The sequence below is a fragment of the Phalacrocorax aristotelis genome, chromosome 11, assembly GCF_949628215.1.
Source record: "Phalacrocorax aristotelis chromosome 11, bGulAri2.1, whole genome shotgun sequence".
Lineage (NCBI taxonomy): Eukaryota > Metazoa > Chordata > Aves > Suliformes > Phalacrocoracidae > Phalacrocorax > Phalacrocorax aristotelis.
In genome coordinates, this window is record NC_134286.1 from 3,138,314 (window position 1) to 3,160,393 (window position 22,080).

The window sequence follows — 22,080 nt, forward strand, 5'->3', positions numbered from 1 at the left end:
AATGCTACAAGAAAATTTTTATGATAGTTTTTTTACTTAAGTGAGTTTGGGAGGCATAAACAAATCAGATTTGGAGGCTTCTAACAGTTCACAGGGTTTCCTGCAAATCTGGGTTATTTTCTACAAATCTCACTGCAATGAACTTGAGAACTAAACTGGCAAATCTGAAAACCAATCTGAATCACTTAAATACACCTTTTAAAAGTGTCAAGAGTATTATGATATTCCGGTATCTCCTATGATCATAGGCTTATATCAAGTTAGTTTTAACTATAAAACCCAAATCTTACTCGGATTAAGTAGTTACATGATAATACCCCTTGGATTCCAAATTAGCTTGCAAACAATAATTAAGCTTAATGCATTCTATCTTAGTACTTCGAAAGCTCTGCACAGAAGAAAGATGAACCAGCACCATCAACAGAGGTTTAGGAACTATCCCAGCCAGCTAGTTCTAGTCTTTCAGTTGATGAGCTTAAGAGAAACAAACCAGAAAGGAATTCATGCTGGACCATTCCTTCCCCATACTTTTGGCCTACCATATCCCTCTGTTCAGACAATGTTTCTCAAGTGTGCAAGCAGTATACTGCCCAATATCTGCATGCCTACACTTAAATCACACAGCAAACAGTTTTGATGACAGAACTGTAGTGGTGGTGGTGATTTTACATGTGGAAGTGAAAGTTTACCCAGAGGAACAGTCTCCAATAGATAGTATTTATCTATAAGACAAAAAATCCCATCTTTTTCTGCTAGAGCAGAATTCAGGAAACCTTTTATCGTTCAGCCACTAAGCACTTCATGGTCCTTAATAAAAGTTCAGAGGTTTAGAAAACTTAAGAGGCTACAAGCCAGTGTGTTCTACAAAAGGGCCAGGAGTCACACCTGTAGCGGGAGATACAAGATCGTGGACTACAAGGGTAGTACGGTGGGGAGGACAAGAGGCAGAAGGGGAAAAGAAGAAAACTACCACATACTTTCACAGAGTAAATTATCCCCAGGAAACTGGGGAGAGTCTTTGGCATCCCCCCGTCAGGCACTACAGGAGAGAGAAGCCTTGAACCTACCTGTAAGAGAAGCCTAGTTTATATATGCATTTACTTATAGCTTCCTGTTCCACTTCGGTGTCATTGTCATTCTGCATACAAACCAATGAGGTGATATCTTACAATTTTAATGAAAGCATGGATTTATGCAGCATGCTGGAATGTTAGGTAAACAAAAAATATAAGAAATATTTCTCACCCTGCCAACATTGTGTAAAGAAGAACACCCAAGCTCCATATGTCACAAGCAGCATCGTATCCCTGTCTCATGAGAACCTATAAAACAGAGTATTAAAGACTTTTCATATATTAAAAAAACATCCCAAACCAATACCACTACACCAGGCCTAAGGAAGGGTAAATTAATCCCAGGATAATTTCAGAGCTTGATTATTCATTTTTCAATATCCAGGTTACAGTAACTATTGACAATATTTCTTGCTCTCAGAACATCATCTCTTAAGATTCTCAACAGGCTTACATCTGATTTTTGAGGGTGGATTCTGCTATTTTTAAAGCAGGTTTATAATAAACATATGCACCAGTGTTTAGGAAGTATGTATAATTATATTAAGGAAAATTAGCAGAATTTTTTCTTTTTTTTTTTAAGCACTGCTAGAAAGTTTAAGAACTTGATGCATGAAAAACATCATAGAGAAAACACATGGCAGTCAAAGGTACCTCTGGTGCCACAAAGTTTGCAGTGTAGCACGGAGTTAGTAGTAGTCCATTTTCTCCTCGAAGTTGTTTTGCAAATCCAAAATCGCAAATCCTGATAGAATCAGCATTATTTGAATCATCCGTATATAAAATATTACTAGGTTTTAGGTCTCGATGCACTACCTTTAAACAAAGAAATTTTAAAAATCTATCATTTAGAAGTTGCGAGTATATTCGTTTGCACATAATTTGCAATTTATAAAAAAACTCTTCTCTAGTTTAATATACCTATTAACTGTTCTACACAATTATGTAACTTTCAAGTAACAAAAATTCCTAGTTCAAGGAACATCATAAAAAAGCCTCCTGGCTCATAACACAATTGGAACTAACATAACCGTTTGCCAACAAGCAGAAGAGAACAAATATCTGCTGTTTCATAAACCGTAGAAGTAGAGTGGAAAGGGCTTGTCAGAATAACAGGATGAGCTGTTTATATTATTCACCTTTGTCGTAAAATACTCAGTCTTCTTCCCTTCTGCCACAAAAACAAGCCAACCAAAGCACATAACAAAAGGCATTTGTTAATTTTAAGAAGTGTGAAAGAAGCTACGTCTCAGAAGAAATTACTCACTCCCTGGCAGTGCAGGTAGTCCACAGTCTTAGTTATAGTGTACAACACAGCGCTAGCCTCTCGTTCCGAGAAGAACTTCTGTCTGAGAATTCGATCAAGCAGCTCTCCTCCTTTCATCAGTTCAGTGACAAGGTATATGAATCTACCGTCGTCATACACCTGATGAGAAGTTAAACAAGTGCACAGGTATATAAATACACATACGTATTAAAAAAGATCATCTATAATTATACACCCTGATAAACGTGAAAATTACAGACTAGATCGTTCACCTACTTGCACATGAGCATAAAGCACAAACAGCAGGGACTGAAAAATTTAATTCTGCAATTCAGGAGCCTTAAAGCATGAAATATAAGAAAGGGTACGTGTCATTCTGTGAGATAGTGAGGTAATCGATTGCTAAGTCATGACTTGGAATTAAAATTTCCAGTCTAGGAGCTTCTGTTTTAAGAGGAGGGTAGCCCTACCATTCCCTATTGCTCTTCCCCTCTCTGGACAATTTTTAGCTGCTGGCACTTTGCATATACAGGACACCACACAGGTGCGTTTTCATATTCAGTTTACCAACACATTACATAGTCATTTCAAATAAGAAGATAGATAGCAATTCTAACCTTTGCATCATTTCTCACTTCAAGTTCACTAAACAGCATTTAGAAAAAAATAGTAACAGGACAATGTCATTTTGAAATACTCACTTTACTACATGTACTGCTCTCCCAATATATTTTACTATGTAAAAGAAATGTAATAAATCCCAATAAACTCTCTACATCCATATCTATTTATTGACTACTGTGTAATAAGAGGTAGCAGAGAAAAAGTACATACATCCTTTAAAGTAATAATATTTGGATGTTGTCCGTAACGCATGAGAATCTCAATTTCTTCTGAGGGATCCCTCTTACTTTTATCAATTATCTGCAAAATATAGCAACAGGAAAAACAACTTGAGTAAACAACGTCTATTTCATAAAGAGGTTTTTTGTATTTGTATTCTCACTTCAACAACAGAATAAAAAGATTGCTAGAGTTCATTACTTCTTACTAACCACGACTAATGCATCTTCCAGCTTCACATCCTACTGTTTATTCATTTCTTGCTCTGCCCTGGCCACCAGTTAAAACGGTATCGTTAATGCAGCCTACTCTGCTCCAATGGACGAGGCAATGCGATGGACTGCCTGAAGCACCGCTACTCCCCTGCAGCCCAGTTCTACCCTGGCGGATCTTTTTTTATTTCAGGCGTGCTCACCATCAAACAATATTTTTGGGCTTCAAGACTAACTGCAAAGCCAGTTCTTCATGACTTTACCCACGAAAAGAAGAGCTACAGAAGCCAATACATAACAAATGAAGAAAACACTTTTTCATTTCTCACAGTATATAAAAAGCTACTAGGAAATTCATGCATTTAAATTTACAAATCTACTGCACAATAATTTTGGAACTGTCACAGTGAAATTCATTCAAAGTACCTTTACAGCAAACTCCATATTCGTCGCTATGTGTATACACCGCTTGCAAACAGAGTAGGATCCAACACCAATATCTTCCTTCAATTCATATACATCAGTAAACTGCGCGCTGTTTCCATGAAGTTGCTTTAAAAAAACCAAACACATACAAGCTGTCATATAAAGCAACAAGATGCTATGCCACAATACTGTTTCCTACAGCAGAAGTCTTTTCTGCTTGCCCATGCTTCCTCTTTTGAGTTCTGCCTCCAGAAAACCAGCAACTCGCTATTTAAAATTTAAAAATATCCCATGGAAGCATTTTAATAAAGCACATTTTAGAACAGTCTCCCCAGCCAAAGAAGAACAGACCGTACACACTAAATATCGATCGATCTTTGGCATGCCAGAAGAAGTTTCCCAAGAAGTAAAATGTTACCTGCACTATTGGCAGTATATTCGTAAGTGGTGATATTTTATGGTCTTCTACAGTAGTCGTTGCAACAAAACTAAATCCTTTGAAGAGCTGATGTGCGTTCGCACTAGGTGGGACTCCTGGAGAATCTAGTGGCATACACATTTGATTAGCATGGCTAAACCCTAGCAAGGCTATTCTTCAACCTTCAGGGAAGATATGTTGGGAGAAACGTTCTGAGGGAAGGGAAGCAAACACCACAAACGCTAGATGTTGAGTAAGACTTCTAGTCAGCTATCTGTCTTCTTTCAATAACACACACAAAGCAAGTGTTCCTGGGTTTTATTTAAAACTGCAAAACATTGCAGGACTAATCTAGGAATACATGTTTAAGAAGTTTATTGAAGCACAACACTATTTAAGAAATAAAGATCAGGGTCGTAGGTTCAAGGGCTGCATCACAAAGAGCACCCACAGATTTTGCTACTTCAGTGGTGTATGTGCTGCTGACAAGGCACAAGTGAGGCAATACAAGAATATTCAATTAGTAGTACTACTGAATAATTATAACCAAATTTTCCTCAGAGTATATTATGTGCACCTCTGAAATCACTGTTTAAAGTTTCACAGTAAGCACAGCTCAATAGTTCTGTGTAGGCTATTAGAACCATAAACATTCACCAAATATAAAAAGTGGTTTTAAAAGTTGGATGCACCAGTAAAGAAAAAAAAAATCATAAAAGAAAACGAAGTGAAGCTTGAAGCATACTAAGCAATAAGTGTTTGCACCTACTGTCTTTGTTTCCAGGTTCAGTTAGTTGGAAATTGTGTAGTGCAGTAATCTAAGGGATATTTTAAAGATAAATTTTCACCAGCTTCTTGAAACTATGAGATATCTTTGCAGCTGACCTAGGAGTACAGGTACCCAGTCCACCGTACATTTTCCCCACTGTTCTCTACCTTTGAATCACCATTTTCTCAAGAGTAGCGTCAAATTCAGCATGGGTAGTAAGGGGAACAGCTCAGTAAAAAAATCATAATGCTACTTTTAAGATTTAATTTTAATAATTATAATAATTAATAGGCTCAAGAAAGTTACTTAAACTGAGTCATTTTCAGTGAATACTGACCCTAAAAATAATCACTGCTGCAGTCAAATTTAGTTTACTTTTCAGATTAAATACTCCCCCACCAAACACTGCATGTCTGACATTAAACCATAACTAGAAACCACACCTCATCTGTTAATATTTCTTTTTGTTGTTGGTAAATCGAAGTTTAGCAGATTATTTGAAAGAATAGGAACCCACTGAGGAGAACATGCTCCAAGTACCGGAACCTAGTTGCACCCTTTCAATTTTGTTACTGGCTCTTTTGTTTTAATTTTGTTACTGGCCTTTTCTCTTAATAAGCTGTGTTGTTGTAACATTAATTTGATCCCTCTTGTCCCGCAAACCTCACCAATTTACAGTCATGCACAATTACCTTTCGGTGTTTTTGCTGTGAATTCTGGATCAAAACAAAAGGTATCTTCTGGCTTTCCAGAAGCAGGTTTAAATGGGGGTTGAATTTCTCTTCTGAACAGTTTCTAAAGTAGAAGGACAAAGTAATAAAATTAAGAGAGTGAAACTTCCATGGGTGCTGTAATTTTGCCAAGCTCACGCGTATGCAAACGTTATTGCTGTATTAAAACAGTTTTCTGAAAAAGTGAATAATATGTAGCAAGTAGAAAACCACAGATATAAAGACAGAGTTACTTTCATGTACCTTTGATTTGAAAAGCTACGGGAAGTGTCACCAAACAAGTCAAACAACACAGAGCTCTTTTTCCTTATTCTTCTGAATCTGCCTCATCTACCAGAGCTGTACGCTTAAAGCTACAACAGCAGGCTGCTGGTTCTCACTACTTCATCTTTAGCTTATTCAGAAGAGCACAGAACAGCCATAGCACATCTTACCGTCTATCACCATCTCAGACCTGGTTCGTTGCTGTTTGTCAGAACCCTTGAGAACCCACCCCAAAGGGAAGGTACAGAATACAGTCTTTACCTTTCTATTCTGGGTCCCAGACTACGACCTCTAACGAGTGACAGGCCCATCCCTCTTGGCAAGGAACTGCTAATGCTCAAAGCTCTATTCCAGGTTTTTCCTAGTCCACTAAACTAAGACAGGAGGAAGGAAGGAAAAGCAGAACAATGGCTCCTCCTTTTTTTCCTCCTTTACCCAACATGCCTCAGAGAAATGCATTGCCCAAGTGGTCTCAAATCAGCAGTAATCCCATTTACAGTTAAGGAAGAGAAAATTTCATGTCAAATGATATCAAAAACCCATTCAAAGTTCAGGAAGTTCTGAGAACATTTTCTTGGCATTTCTCTCATTCTTTTGGACCTATTTTTTGCAGTCCTTTTCATTTCATCTTCCTGCACAAGAACATGCAACATATTTCAATTAAATAAAAAAACCACAACAAAACCCAACCCCCTTCCCCCCAAAAAAAACCCCCCATAACACAGCACCAAGGAAGAAGGACCTGAATTCATCCCAAAGAAATAATGAGATACAATACAGAAGTTGTCAACACCACCACCACATTAAAATAAATACAAAAGCAGCCAAACAAAAAAATAAGAAAAAGAAAAAATAAAGAGTTAGAACTACAGATCTTTCAAACCTCCGTGCTGGTATTTATTTCAACGTCAGCCCCTTGCAAAATAAAAAGGTAGATAATCACGCCATACCAACACAGCCTTCTCTTAGGAAATTATACCCATATAAAACAGTGAAGTTTTACTGTTACTGAAAAACTCTACTTGGTAATGAGGACTCTGTGGTAGATGCCGCATAAACACAGCTAGGAACAACCTTCTCAGAAGTAAAAACAAGAGATAAAGAGAAGGATAATGATAACAGGCTTTAAAGAAACAGTTGAGCACAGTATTGCAGGTAGTCCGGTCAGCACAGCAACATCTTATTTACTGTGTCTGTCCTTTTGTAGGCATTAGAGCAAAGGAGTGTTTTCAGAGTAGATTTATCTGATATGGAGAATCTTAGTTTTGTGAATGTTTCAGGGAAACACCTCTCAAAAGTTCAGAGAACTGCAGAAGAAAAGCATCAAGGTGCTTGTTAAAAATTTAAGCAAACAATCATGACCTTGTACAGACTTCTGGCCATCTCAGAGCACCAGAGTCAACACTTCAACTGTGAACGGAATATGACTGATAAAAAAGGAATGTGCTGCGGCTAACTAGAGAGAAGTCGAAGAGAATTAAAGTCACAGAGAGTTTTTGTGCCCTGCATGGAAGCACTACACAGACACTGAGGAGAAGGATTCTTGCACACAGGGAACACCAGCATCCTCTCCCAACTACAAACACTCCAACAGACAATTTAAGCTTCAGAAGGCTGCAACTTAATTATTTTAAGTGCTCAATTTATACTCTCTATAATATAATATAATCTCTATTAATACTCTCTATACCATAAATACTACAGCTCCAGATGCCAAGATTATAGTAGAAGCCAGAATGTAAGGCAGCAGTACTGCAGTGTTTACTGTGCCCTATTCAGATGCAAATATTTATAATGCTAGAACACAGAAAAATTAAAACCAGCTTTAGCATTCAGCTCGTTTTGTACTTACATTCCAGTCAACGGTAGAAAAAAAAGGGTGTCTCTTGATTTCTTCAACTCCGTCTGAACCAGCTCCTGCACAAAGAAAATACTGTATTTAAGACACTTTGGAGTAAACTCTTAAGATTGCACTAGCTATCAGTTCATTTCTAAAATTTTGCAGAGATATGGTTATTTGATGGAACTGTAAATACAGAAGTACTCCAAGGATGTAAAATACTCAATTAAGTAGCGTACACCTCATCAGGGATGCAAACAGAGTGTAAGAAGCCCCAAAATACAGTGTTGATATTCTTTGCTCTGACACTGTCAAAGCTTTGCCTCACTGCTAAGAGTCACTGGTCCCGGAAAGTAATCATACATTAGCCAAACCCAGGAAGTGATGATCCAAGATAGCAAGAAACAGGATCTAAACCCAAATCTTACTGACCATCTGGAGCTTGAGAGTCTCTAGCAACTACTTTCTTTAAATAACCAACTCATCCCGACCACTTCTATTTCAAAGATCCAAATAAATGAACCAACCTAATCTATTTGATGGGTTTCTTTTAAACAACATCCTCAGAAGACTTTGTGCTTCAGGGCTGAGAAACTGAGGCATTCCAAGTTTTGCTCTAAAGGAAAACAGAACAAGTAAGAGGAAGAAGTGCATCTTATTAAAAATTGTCTACACAGGCTTAATTGCACAATTTGATGTATCAAGGATCTATTCCAAAGTCTTGTAGAGTGTACACATTTATGCCATCAGCTTTTAATTTCCACATCATACAATTAACTTTCAAGAACAAACAAAAAACCTAAACAAACAAAAACCCCACCACACCAGAGTAAAAACCCCAAACCCCACCCAAGCCCCCAAAACAAGCTTTAGGGTAAACAGAGCAAAATGATTATCTCAGTAACACAGAGTTTTCAAAGACATCTTCATGTCACCAATAAGTTATCACCAAAACACCTCTACCAGAATCAACGTCAGAGGAGACTCGCCAAGTCCCAAACCACTGAAGTGATTGCTAACATTCCTCTTGAAGCAAGAGTCTCAAATAACATCTCATTAAGCCATTATATAAAAGCTTTCTGACTTCACCAAGCTTATTTTATGAAAACAATTACACCAAAGCAAGAAATTCTTCTGCAGAACTGTAGTGTCACTTAGAGCTCCAAGTAAGGCCAGTGATCTAAACCACCCGCTTTCACAGGCAATATCACTACGAACTCATGCTCGGGGTAAGTTGAAAGTGCCGTATGCTGTTAAGAACAGGGCTTCTCTCTCACGCCTTCCCTATCACCCCCTCAAAAGGCCCAAGGCTCTGCATGTGGTCTAAAGGAAATTCTTTGTTAGCCAAGCACAAATAAAGACGAGAATGTATTTGCCCAACAACTTCACTTACTAATCACCAGTTTACCCAGTTTGTCTTGTTAGACAGCTTCTGTTGTAACTGAGGTAATTTAATATGAAAAATATGAGCACATAAGCACACTCTCCATATATACGTACACAAAACAACACCTCATTAACTACTGCTTACAAAATAAGTTATGCTGTAACAGTAGCAAGAGAACATAACCACATGAGTGGTAAATAATGCTGTTCTAATTCACTGTACTGGTTTTATCTTTATCATACACCTACAACGAAAACGAAAGTTCATCCCTGAAGATTTTAATTCCTGCAGATACTTCACAGTATTTGCATGGTCCATGATCCAAACCTTGTTGTGGGGGCTTGGCTTTTTTGTTCCTGTTCTAGCTTAATGCTCTTCAAGCACAAGGAGTTACAACAAGCTGTTAAAACATGTTTAAAAAGTACATTTTCTGACTTTCCAAAAGAGTAAGAAGTTATACTTACTTCAGTATCATATTCATAGTTTCATTTCGATCTTTACCTTGAAATGGTAGTGTACCTGTAAGCATTTCAAACTGAAAAGAACAAATGTTAATCTAAATCAACACTTCTTCCCCCAATTGCTCAAAGTGTTAAGTACTGTACTCTTCCCTATTGCTACATTAGACATATACTGGCTTGAGCTTTTAAAAGATTAATCAAAAACATTCACAAATCTAGAATTTTGTTTTCCTTGGCAGTTTACATGATAACAATACCGGCAAAAAGTAATGTTATGATGATGTAGAAATACTTTACATCCATAAGCTACTTTAATTAAAGTAATAAAATTCCTTCCTTAACCAAGTTTTAGATGTTGCCACACTCTGAGAAAAGCATGAAGAATAAATTCAAAAAACAGTTCTTTACTTTTAATGCCAATATGCATATTTCAGCCTGATGCTCTAACACATCACAGCAAAGGCATAAGTGCCAGCTGTTACTGGCTTATTTCACTACTCCGCTCCAGTATTCATTCAACGGGCTTACTCTTACAAAAATGCAATTAATTTTCCGTTAAACAGTGTCTTCCATATTTTTTTTTCCCTTTGACTATCAAGTAGCATGCAAAATAAATATACAAACTGAAGTTTCACACTGACTACAGCTGTTCTACACTACTAATGGACTACATGTGTGATTTTTGTGGTTCCTGTAAGTATTCCTTACAAGGGTAAGCAGGTGAAAAGTAAATTTTATTCAAATCAGCTGCTATTTCAGCAGCAATTCAGTTATTGAATTTTCTCTTCCCCTAACCCAAGCATTCCTAATTAGATCTGGACAATCTTAATCTAAACACATTATTCCACATTAGACACATGCAGTGTATTTGTGACCTGTAAGCAAGGTAAGCAAGGAAGCATACAGTACCATGAGAACACCAAAGGACCACCAGTCAGCACTCTGGTTGTGCCCTCGCCTGTTTACTACTTCAGGTGCCATGTATTCTACAGTACCACAGAAAGAATAGGCCTTCTTTTCTTGATCTACTGATTCTTTGCTGAGTCCAAAGTCTACAACAACAGCATTACAAGAATACAGCCAGTAAAGAACTTCAGAAGAAAACAATACTGTATATGATATTTCAAAAACAAAGCGCTGACAGCTTTTGGTTGTTTGCTTTCAGGAATATTACGTAATTACCCTACCTCTTCATGAAAAAAGCTGTAGGTATCTAGAGATACCGCAGACATTTAATTTACTACACACCACCAGAGCTATTCTATAAATCATATTAAACTGATGATTGGTCACCAATACTACTACTCAAAATAATAATAATTCAATATTTGAAATACTACATATTTAGAGCCTTAAGATAACCAAAAGTTCTCATTCTCTCTGCTTCTTGCCTGCTTTATTCACACAAAAAATTGGATAGAAGTCAAAATGAGTTTCAAAGAGAACACAGTCTGCATGGTCTAGTATTACTGAATGATGAATAAATAAAATCAGACTAAAAATAGTGTGTTATATAAGACAACATGGTTCTGCAACCTGACTCAAGTTCAGCAGAGTCTTGCGTACCTGCCCATTTTATTCCCAGAATACTTTTTTCCCTAGTTTGAACAATGCCATTGAACACACAAGCCCTTTACATTAGCCCTACTCTGAAGACAAAGCTCTCAAGCATCCCTTTTTTCAAAGGGGAAATGACTGCTAATCAATAATTCCACCAGTTATTCTTTCCAGTTTCAGAAGGAAGTCAGAATTTTAGGGTTGAATTGGATTTAAATATATCATGCAGAATTTAAGAAATTATATATTTTAAATGTGATTTCCATCACCATTATTCCATCAAGTCTTTCAGAGTTTAAAAAATTTGATTTTCTCTTGGAATCTAATAGCAGTATCTATAGACCAAAATATATAATGAAATTTATAATACAAAACCATCACCTTAAGTGTGTTTCAAAGCTTTCAGAAATTCACAGTAATTTGATTTCCAAATAGTCACTGTCTTTTGTATGTATCATTTCCTAGAATAGACGTATTTTAATTGATCCTTACAGACCATTTTCCTGCGATTTTATATGCATTTAGAAGTGATAATCCAGAAACTCAAAAAATCCCCGTAGTATTTCAGAATTTTTATTTATTTATTTAATTTTTTTTTTTTTTTTTTTTTTTTTAACACCAAAAGCACCTCTGCCCTCTTTTAAAGGTCTCACGCTCAGCAACTTTAGCCTGGGTCTATAACCTCCTGACCTTCAGTTAAAAGGCATTTCACAGTAAATCTTGATACAGCTCACTTTCTAACCGGAACAATGGATAGTTTTAGTTACTAACATACCACCACCTAAGCTAGAGCTCCTTTTAAAAAAACCCACACATTCAGTGTCTGGTTTTCTACTTTCAGCTACATTTCTTCTGTTAGCCACAGCAATGTAGGATGTGCACTTTACAACAATATTGCTGCTAACGCTGCAACCTGATCTATGCAAACATTAGCCAACATGAAAACTAACTTCAGCGTCACCTGCATGGACATCAGGATCTGGTAAATGACCAAAACCATCAGATACAGCCTCTATCTATTTAAATACTTCAGTAAATTACTTCATACTATATAGAGAAACATTATATAGGGAGGGGATATAGATTTTTTTTAATAAAAGTCTGTCCAACAAAAAAATTTTCTAGACAGCTCAGTACTGGCTCATGCACAGTCCAGCCATCACTATAGGTCTTAAGTTTGTACTAAAAGCTCATACAGGAATATGTTCAGAAAATGCCATACTTAAGTGTTACCTACCTGTTAACTTGATATGTCCTGCTTCATCAAGCAAAATGCTGAAAATTAAAATTCACATTCACCAATACACATAAAAAGGAATGTTTACATATAACATTTAAAATATAATAGTTAACAATTTTGATCTCCAACTTCTGTTATTAATTTAACAAGCCAATTCTTATTTCATTTAAATCTTAGATATAGTTTTTACATTACGTTTGCTTACATAGTCTAAAAAAATATTTTAAATTTTATATCACTGTAGTGGAAAATGCAAAGCAACAAGCAAAATACACATAATAGTGGTAAAATACATTTTACTTTACTTTTCTGGCTTCAGGTCCCTGTATACAATTCCCAAGCTGTGAAGGTGATCCAAAGCAAGGGCCAGTTCTGCGAGGTAGAATTTCACATCTTCCTCTGTAAACATAACCTAATAAGAACTGTATAGATTTACCTTCTGATCTTGTCTTCAGTTTTTAAAACTGCAATCTAAAAAAATAGTCCTGTCTGCCTAAATTTAAAAATACACTTTAGAAATACCTTATGAATTCATAAATCATTAACGCACCTAACCGAAATGATATACTAATATAGGCTAATCATCAAGTACACAAAAGAGCTACCTGCGATATTAAACAGAAACATCAGTACTTACTGCAGAGCATTAGCTAACATTTAAGACAGATTTAGTTGTTATATTCAGTGTTATTGACCACCAGCACTCCTTCTGCCACAATCCTATACAGACTGTTTTCCACTGCATCATAAAATTTAGTATATGACTGCCATATTGGGTGACTGTCTCTGAACTCACATTAACAATATTTAGAAAAAGAAGTAGAAATAATTTAGAAAAAAGTACGGAAAATAAAACACTGGTGAAAATAACAATTACGTGAAAATCTGCAGTGGGAGTTGAAGAAACTACTCTGCTCTTCTTCAGTAAAAAAATTAATAACCTTAGCCAGATACTGAAAAATGGACTGATGCTGCATATAGAGCATTTGAGAGATGCATTTCTGTCCTAAATACTCAAAGGGCTGCTTCTAACTTCATATACAAGAATCAGACCTGCTTTGGCTCTTGTCACGTTCTACAAATTACTGGAGAAGCTAGTAATCTTTAAATTACTGGAACTGAATTTGAGGATTAAGGTAACTATTCCCTTATTTGTAAGAAACGCCAGGAACAAGGAGAACAGCCATCTCAACTGCACAGTAGATGCCTTAAATTAAGTCTTGCTAACTAACTGGGCTTACCGATTTAGTAGTACACCAACTGTGCCAGTTCTATTGGCAACAGAAATACTCCTAATTTCCATAATGATAGGTATTAATATTGTATGAACGATAAAGCTGTTATCGCTACCCGAAGTTTCACCTTGATCTTTTTTCAAGAGCAATGTTGATACTGTTTTTCATCTATATCCAAAAGAGCAAGAGGAAGCTTTGGATATCATTGCTCCCTGGAGTAGCCAAAATGCAAATCTCAGAATACAATGATGCTAAATGGTAAGCTACGATCTCCCAGTAATAATTTCGTTTAAAACTGCTTTCTGGGTCAAATTAAACATGATGCAAGTCAACTTCATTAAATGTTACCAATGAAAACTTTACTATATACTCATTTCACTTCCACAGCTGAAACTCTCATACCCGCATTAGAATTTAAAGACCAACAAAAGTGTTTTAATAACCTCATACTAAATCCATTCATTTAAAATAATGCTATGGGGAATTCTGCCTTGTATATTGTCCACTGTCTTTGTTTTCCCATGCACTTTTGAAAATACCTTGTCCTCCCACCAGAAAATAAAAACGCCTGATTTTTTTTTTTTCTTATTTATATACACAGTAAATGTTTAAAAGCCACCACAGAAGGTAACTGAAGTCTTCAAAAGAAAAAACAGTGTAGAGACTTAACAGTAAGAAAACTTGACAATTATGACTTCTTTATTCCCAAAGGGAATACATACCTCTTTCAACCACCTAGATAGTATTATTATGGATAGACTTGCATCCCTTATTTAAGAACATTGCATACTCTGTAATCCCAGCTGTGTTGGTGCTAAAGAATAGTTCTTCCTGCTATACCAGAATTTCCTCTATAATTAGACATCCTATATCAAAGCCGAGATTGACCTCTTTCCTACCTACTGTTACAGTAACCCTTTTCAAGTCACTTAAAGTTTTTAACCTCCATTTTAGCCTCAAGGTTAATTAATTGAGCTCAATTCTTAAGACACGATCACAGTTTACCAAGGTCAGCTTTGTAAAGGGGTTTTTGTTTTCCCTTTTTATAAAGTCTTCCTTCTCTTTTGCCTGTTTCTAAAGTAGAGCTTTATTTTTCCAAAAAGTCTATGGGAGGGGAAGAAAAAAACCCCAACTACTTCACGGACTTACATACTGGGGATACAAACTCCTTCATGTAACGAAAAATGAAGTTAAAAAAAAGACCAGTCAGATACTCGGTTTTCTCCTTTAAGAAAGTGGCTTTTCCTATGCATTAGCAATATAAATGTATTTACATTGGTGAAAACACCGAAAAGCTCTCTTACTGTGAAGCTGTTGAGAAATTGCCATTAAAAATTTAGACCTTATGAAAGGTTTGCAGAAAGAAAAGTCTTATAAACACATTCATAATACTTAAGGTAACATATAATAAATATTTGATGACAAATTCTTTTTTAAAAAAAACACACAACAGCAGGCTGCATCATATTCCCACCTCTGAAGCACTCCCTCCAAAAAACAGAAATGAAAAATTCAAGTTCCAGTGGCATGCCAATGTTAGATGAAGGGGAACGGTCTCAGAAAAACCTCAATGTTCACACTTTGGGAGATTAAGCATTAGGATTTGTATTACAGCATTAAGAAATTTTACAATGCAGCAGAAACCTCTTGTAGATGCAGGCTTGCAGGAGCACCTAAGCTCTGAGCACAAGAACTATACATCCCCTTTCTTTATTGCTAAATCTTAATTTACTTCAGTTAGGTTTCCAAGCAACAAAACATTTTTAGACAAAAGAACTGTCCTTTGTAGATACCAAAGAAGAACATAAGCTACTAATCAAACACACACTCACGTTTAAGGTTATAGAATATATTATTCTAGAATATGTAAGGGAAGCACAACTAAGTTATTAAAAACTTGACTATGACAAGAATTATGAGGGAAACTGCTCTAGAAGGCAATGCTATACAAACAAAAACCCCACCTGCCTAACACTGAGTGGAGATAAAATTTTAAGTACTTACCTCTTTGGATAATCGCGTGAATACATCTCCTCCCCTGAGAAAATCCAATATTAAATATAGCTTCCCTTCAGTCTGAAAGGCTTAAAAAATTATTAAAAAAAAATCAATAGTTGTGTGGCTAACACGATCTGCAAAACAGATCTGAATGGTTTTTAAAACGTGGAAATTTCAGTGAAAGGCAATACTTTTGGTTTGGAACTTAAAAATTCAGGCAGTACATGAGGTAATTTATTGAGTGATTACTTGCTTCTTCACAGAAGCCAATCGTAGTCATAAGATCATTAAAATACTGTTCTTTTATTTATTTCCCCATTGTCAAACAAGGAAACACCAAGTACGTGAATTACAGTGTTTTGGTTTTACTCAATGAAATCTACAAAAAAATCTCTGCAGAACTTAAGAATTTTCCAGGAAATCTTTAATTTTAAAAGGACTTAACCTGAAACTTCTACATACATGTGTATTTACGTTCCTTTTTTCAGTCTTGTGATTTAAACTTGCAAGAACCTATTCTGGGCAGTAAAATGGACGCTATAAAACTATAAAATGAACAAGATCATCTAAGCCTTCAAGTACTGAAAGGAATTGTAGCAAAAGATACCAACCATAGTGCAGTTTGACGATAAATGGATGATTTACTTCTACTAATATATCTCTCTCCATTTTTGTACGAACTCTATCCCGAACTGAGGGGAAAAAGATAAAGACAGACTAGTATGAAACAAACGTTTGGTATAATACAAGTGGAGCAGAAATTAGCATATGGAAAGTCTTTGCTGTCTAAAGTAGTACTTTTCCTTGTTACCTCATTTGGTTTTCATTTTTAAGCCTCCCACAAAGCACATGCTTTCAGACAGCAAAACTCTTGTTCTCACCTGCCCCAGCTTCCTTAATGTCTACATTTTTTTCCCCCAACACATCCCAATATTTTGTGATAAACCATATTACTTTCAAGAAAGAAGGTCACATCTATGCTCTGAATAAATATTTTCTGTCTTTTAAGACTGCTTTTTCCTCTACAACTACTAGCAGTCCCTATTTATACACAGAGGACTTGCATCCACTAAGGTGCCTTCTGACAGCCAAACCAGTAAGTTCGCTTGCTCTGGCACCTCTTACAAGAGGCCATGACTTAACATTTTTAACCACAGTAGTGCTCTCACTGGCTGAAAGAAAATAGGAAAACTGTTTGTGAAATTAATTTGTTTTAATATAATGAAAAGACTTAACAGAATTAAATAAGAAACTTTTACACTTTGAAAGGGTACTTTTTAACCACATAATCAAAGTTATCTGGCCAGATTTAAAATAATAATTCTTACACATGAACTTACAAGTTATTCTAGAAAAAAGCTACTGTCAGGGAAGACTTATGAACTAACTTAAAATAATTTTTAAAATCTTAAATCATTTTCAATAGTATTGACAAGACTGTAGAGATACAGTTGCACTGAAAGCCATTTTCTAAAGTTCCAATCCAAAAGACACACATACCTTTTAAAGAAGCTTTTTTCAATACTTTCATTGCATAAAGTTGCCCAGCATCAGGACCAATTATTTTTCGTACAAGGAAGACCTGGCAATATAAACACCACTTTTAAAATTACTGCTAAAAATATTTTATGTAAACTTGACTCAAAACCATTACTATGTCTTTACTTTTAACTTCTATTAATATAGACAAGGAGATAGCATGTCCCTAGTCCCATCCCATTCTTCAAAAACTCCAAGGAATTAAAAGATGCCAAATATTCATAGTAAGTCTTTTTGCATAAGCAAGCTTAGTAATCGAATAAGCAACTGTCACAAAGCATTTAAAAATCTCCTATTAATTTCAGACAGCTTTCAGCGTTCTTTCCCAAGTACACATCTTTAAAGGAAGGGCAAATTGCACTCCCTTAATCACACTAGAGGTACATGAAACACCGAGCGCTCTGAAGTGTTCAGACTGGTCACATCTATACATGCGTTCCTAAAGCAAGCTGTCTAAGTACTTATATAAGAAGTGTTTCTTCATATTACTTTCTTGCAGAAAGACTATTCTGCCTGGTTTCCCACCTCCTAAGAGAGTTTTTTGAGGTTTAAGACCCAAGTCCCTAATATGTGACAGGCTGTATTAATGAATTCTGTAAGAGCAGCGAGACGAAAGCAAGGAAACCTCACCATTTAAGATCAAAGCACCCTTCCCCGCTGGAGTAGCAACTCCAACAGGTTTTTCTACTCTTTTCTTTCCAGAGGAGTTTTAAAGATAGATGGTATATAACTTGACACTAAGAAAAGCATAATATTAGATAGAATAATGCAGTACAAATACACATACCTCTACTGACTAAAATTGTAACTATGAGGCCTTTCAATTTACAGAATTGTTTGGTGTATGCTCCTGTTTCTAAGTTGTTGTTCTTATAGTAGCAATTATTAGTTATGAAGAATACTTGTATTGTAAAAAACATAGTACAAGTCATGAGAGCATGCCAAGGCTACCTGAAACTGCCTCTCTGATCTTACCTTATTCAGATTTTCATTAACACTATTTACATATATACTTTGTTAGAAATTACTAAAATTTTGAAATTATTTTAAAAATCAAACAAACTTGCCAAACTTCTCTATTCTAGAATCAGAAATTCATATACTGTCACTGACTAAGTTGTACAGGATTGGGAGAGGGGTTGTTTTTATTTTAAGCTCTGGTTAGATGAAAAATGTCATCATGTTTCAAGGTTATGGAGCTTTTTGTTTTGTTTAAGTTTTGCCCAACATTCGGCCTACAGCACTGCTCTCCTATAATGAGATGTTGATGTTCAAATAGAAAAGGGAGTAATAAAAACACCAGCAAATAAGAAACCAAATGTAGATTAATACACTCACAATTATAAAAGTAAAATATCGATGAGCATATGCAAATATTTTAGTACTTAATAACCAGCAGCTTGTGACAAGGTAAGGGAAGACAAATTATGAATTCTAGTAAGGACCAGAAGAGCTGCCACTGTGGAAAACCCGCAAGCACCATCTATTTAATTTGCAAAGTCTCCATAATCCCGCATCTTGGAGATGCGACAATTGGCTGTTAACTGTGAAGCACAATCGAGGCGAACACGTATCGTGCAAAGAGAATCACCTAAGCGAATCGAGGACCATCTTCAGCAGACCAGGTGCTAAAGCCTCAGAATGTTATCAAAGGCTGAAGAAACTCAGTAACAGACATGAGGTTTAACCCTTTATTTCTGTAAAGCAGTGTTAAATCCCACACAGGTGCTGAAAGACAGGTAGAGGACGGGCTGTAACACTATACTGGCCAAAGCAAACAATTCTTGCGTTCGCTAGACCCAAGGGGAGATCCCTGGGAAGCATGAACTGGAGAGAGGAAAAACAGACACCGTGGAGGCAACAGCCATTGATCTGTGTTGTTTCTTCTCTCTTCTCAATAGAGAGCAACAAATACTAGAGAAAAAAAGAGCTCTGTTCAGATGTGCAACAGTTACCATCCAATCCTTAAGGCTGGCTCCTGAACCAATGACTGCCAGGTTTCAAAAGCTCTAAAACAGACACCTCACCAAGCCAGTGGGATTCTGAGCAAGAGCCTTCCTTATGCTACCAGAAGTCTGAACTCTAAGAATCAGCCTGAGTCAGGGATAAGATGTCCATACCAGATGTGCTGACCCCTAAGACAGCTTTAGACATCTCAAGTCTGGACTAAAATGCACAGAGCATTTTGGTCTCTGAAGATGAGAAACATTGAGGGAATTGGCAACCAACATTACTAGATAAACAAATGTTTCTTAAGCTGTAAGACATTAAGAAATATTTTAAAGTCTATTTTCTAAACTATCACTTATTCACAGAATGCCTTCCTAATGTCTAATTCCCCCCGATAAAACTCTTATGCAGAGGTTTGCTCCAGCCATGAGACAGACAAAACCAGCACAAGAACAGGAAAATGGAAACATATGTAAAGCCGATTGTCTATTTTTTTTTTACATATTGCAAAAGATATAGTTTAAGGATCTGGTTTTAAAGAATAAATTAGTTTCTTGTACACCAGGATTAATTTTCCAATTAATGTGTTTCAAACTAGTGACTGAGACATTTGTTTTTTCATTTCTGCAATGTGACACCAAGCGGCACATTAGAAAAAGAAATTATTTTAACAAAAAAATTGCCGTATTTCTTCTATAACCTATTTGAATAATTGCTCACTTAGTGTCTTTTAGCTGTAGATCGCTTGACAAATACAGCAAAATAAAAAACTGAAATACATTTCACAGGTTTACTTTACTGTTACATTGCTTCAAGTTCCGAACTACCACAATCATTTCTCTATATCTACATCACTACAGATTTCATGTATCGAAAGAAGTCAAACATTTACAGCATGTCAAGTACCACCCCTAAAAGACAAATCATCATCTTCTCCCTGAGCATCTATCCATGTTTACTGCACTGCTGGTGCCTCCCTAGCATCAACCTAAACTACAGAAGATGTGAGACAACTATATGGAACAGAGATTTGTTCATTCTGATTCCTCACTAGACGCTGCACTGAAGTCTTGAGGCAGTTGAAAACTATTATTTTATTTCAAACAGCCATGGCATTAGGCAGAGCTATTGCATAAAACCCACCCCTAACTCTGGAACCCAACTGGTGGAATCCCGTGCTGTTGGTGCCACTGCTCCCACGAAGCTGCAGACGCCAGTCCAGATGAACCATAAACATGCCTCTGTTCAGTTAAAGCAAACCCTAACTTTCCACGCAGACCTCCTAGAACTTGCTACTGACTCGCACTTCTGCCTAGAGGCTGAGGCTGTTACCTCTCTGTCTAGGATAAGATCCTGTGTCCTGCTATAAACAGTGCTCCCCTGGCACCAGAGCAAGACTGGAAAAAGATGAACCTTGTCTATAACTTCTCAAACATTCTCAGTAACTCTGCTACGGCACTGTCTTTCCTACCAAAACCCCTCTCTCATCAACCAACCGCAAACAGGACTGATAGCTTCCTCCAAAACAGGGCAATTTCCACAAGCATATCTACCTGTACTCAAATTTGTTAGGTTTATACCTAACCTTGTAGTATTAGAGAAATATGGGAAGTAAAACATTAATAAGACAAAGCACATTCAAAGCAGAGATCAGATGAAAACCAAGTTTGCCATCTTACCTTTCCAAATGATCCCTGTCCAAGAACCTTAAGTAGTTCAAACTGCGCTGGATCTGCTTTCTCACATCCTTCTTTCACATGGTGTGTAATAGGAATTTCTTTCACACTTCCTTCATCCTATTATTTCAAGGCAAACAAAACCACAGCAATGAACAGGCCTGAATTAAGCAACTCTCATCAGAAGTGCAGGTAAACACCTGCTCTTTCCTTGTTCGTTTGTTTTTTTAAAATCAAATATTTGAAATTCTGATACGGCATAAAAGAAAGCTGTTCAAATGAAGAGTTCTCCCATCCATCCTTTCTTAAAGGAATCTAAAATTTCTAAATGGAAGTAAAATTCTCATAGAATGCTCATCTCCTTTCGCCATAAATATTACAACTATAGCAAAGATGGATTTTCTTACACAGAAGGAATACATACAGGGATTTTTTTAATGCAAGTCAAAGATGATCCTTCTGTGCTTCACCTCTGTTTTAGCAGCCTTTAATCTTCCCAGTGATTACTATTCTTATCTTTCCCTTTCCTGAAATAGTCTTAATGTAAGCTAAATGAATTTCATAGTTTTAGGTAACTATTGCTTTTCACAGACGCAAATAATAAATGCGGCCATCCAGCTGTAGCTAAAGCAATGTGCATCATTTGAAGAGCATAAGATACGAGCCATCTTAAGAACTCTGTGAATTCTTGTATCCCACAGAAGAAACAGCTCTGGGGTGCAGAGCTCACAGAAAGACTATCCTGTGTGGAGACCTCGTTCAGAAAGCCAAGGGTAATGCTGAGGCATGCAAAAGATTTAGCGTTCTGTTGACTTTTTCCTGTTACTCTCATCTTTAGCAAAGCAGGGCACAGCAGCTACAATTGTGAAAAGACAAACATTCATGATGAAAACAAATCAGATGATGCATTGCAGCTTTTATGGTGTAAGAGAAGTTTCTGTGAGCCAAAACAAGTGAGGTGTCAAAATAAGCACCCTTGAAACTACAAACTGCGTGCCAAGGCCTACAGCAGCAACCTGAGCTTGCACGTACAAAAGGAGCAGCCACCCGTCAGCACTATTGAGAACTCCAATTAATTTCTTGCACACTGCAAATACAGCCCAATCAAAGAGAAAATCTGACCTGATTTGCAGTACTTTGATGTCTTTAGGGTATCCAAATGATTATTAACTGTCCTCCTATCCTCTCTTTAGA

At 36.5% G+C, this 22,080-nt stretch overlaps 1 protein-coding gene across 2 annotated transcripts in view; it reads right to left on the reverse strand.

Moving 5' to 3' along the window:
* The window catches only part of RPS6KA6 (ribosomal protein S6 kinase A6), a 41,117-nt gene that overhangs the window by 6,617 nt on the left and 12,420 nt on the right, over positions 1-22,080 (reverse strand). For both annotated transcript variants that reach the window (XM_075106619.1, XM_075106620.1), the window contains exons 3-19: positions 20,890-21,006; positions 17,222-17,303; positions 16,333-16,413; positions 15,728-15,807; positions 12,794-12,900; positions 12,486-12,523; positions 10,601-10,743; positions 9,695-9,765; positions 8,371-8,459; positions 7,856-7,920; positions 5,701-5,803; positions 4,240-4,364; positions 3,822-3,947; positions 3,175-3,264; positions 2,341-2,499; positions 1,728-1,889; positions 1,246-1,322 (exon numbers count right to left, since the gene is read on the reverse strand). In XM_075106619.1, coding sequence (XP_074962720.1) covers positions 1,246-1,322; positions 1,728-1,889; positions 2,341-2,499; positions 3,175-3,264; positions 3,822-3,947; positions 4,240-4,364; positions 5,701-5,803; positions 7,856-7,920; positions 8,371-8,459; positions 9,695-9,765; positions 10,601-10,743; positions 12,486-12,523; positions 12,794-12,900; positions 15,728-15,807; positions 16,333-16,413; positions 17,222-17,303; positions 20,890-21,006 — 1,715 coding nt within the window. The remainder of the gene's footprint in view (positions 1-1,245; positions 1,323-1,727; positions 1,890-2,340; positions 2,500-3,174; positions 3,265-3,821; positions 3,948-4,239; positions 4,365-5,700; positions 5,804-7,855; positions 7,921-8,370; positions 8,460-9,694; positions 9,766-10,600; positions 10,744-12,485; positions 12,524-12,793; positions 12,901-15,727; positions 15,808-16,332; positions 16,414-17,221; positions 17,304-20,889; positions 21,007-22,080) is intronic.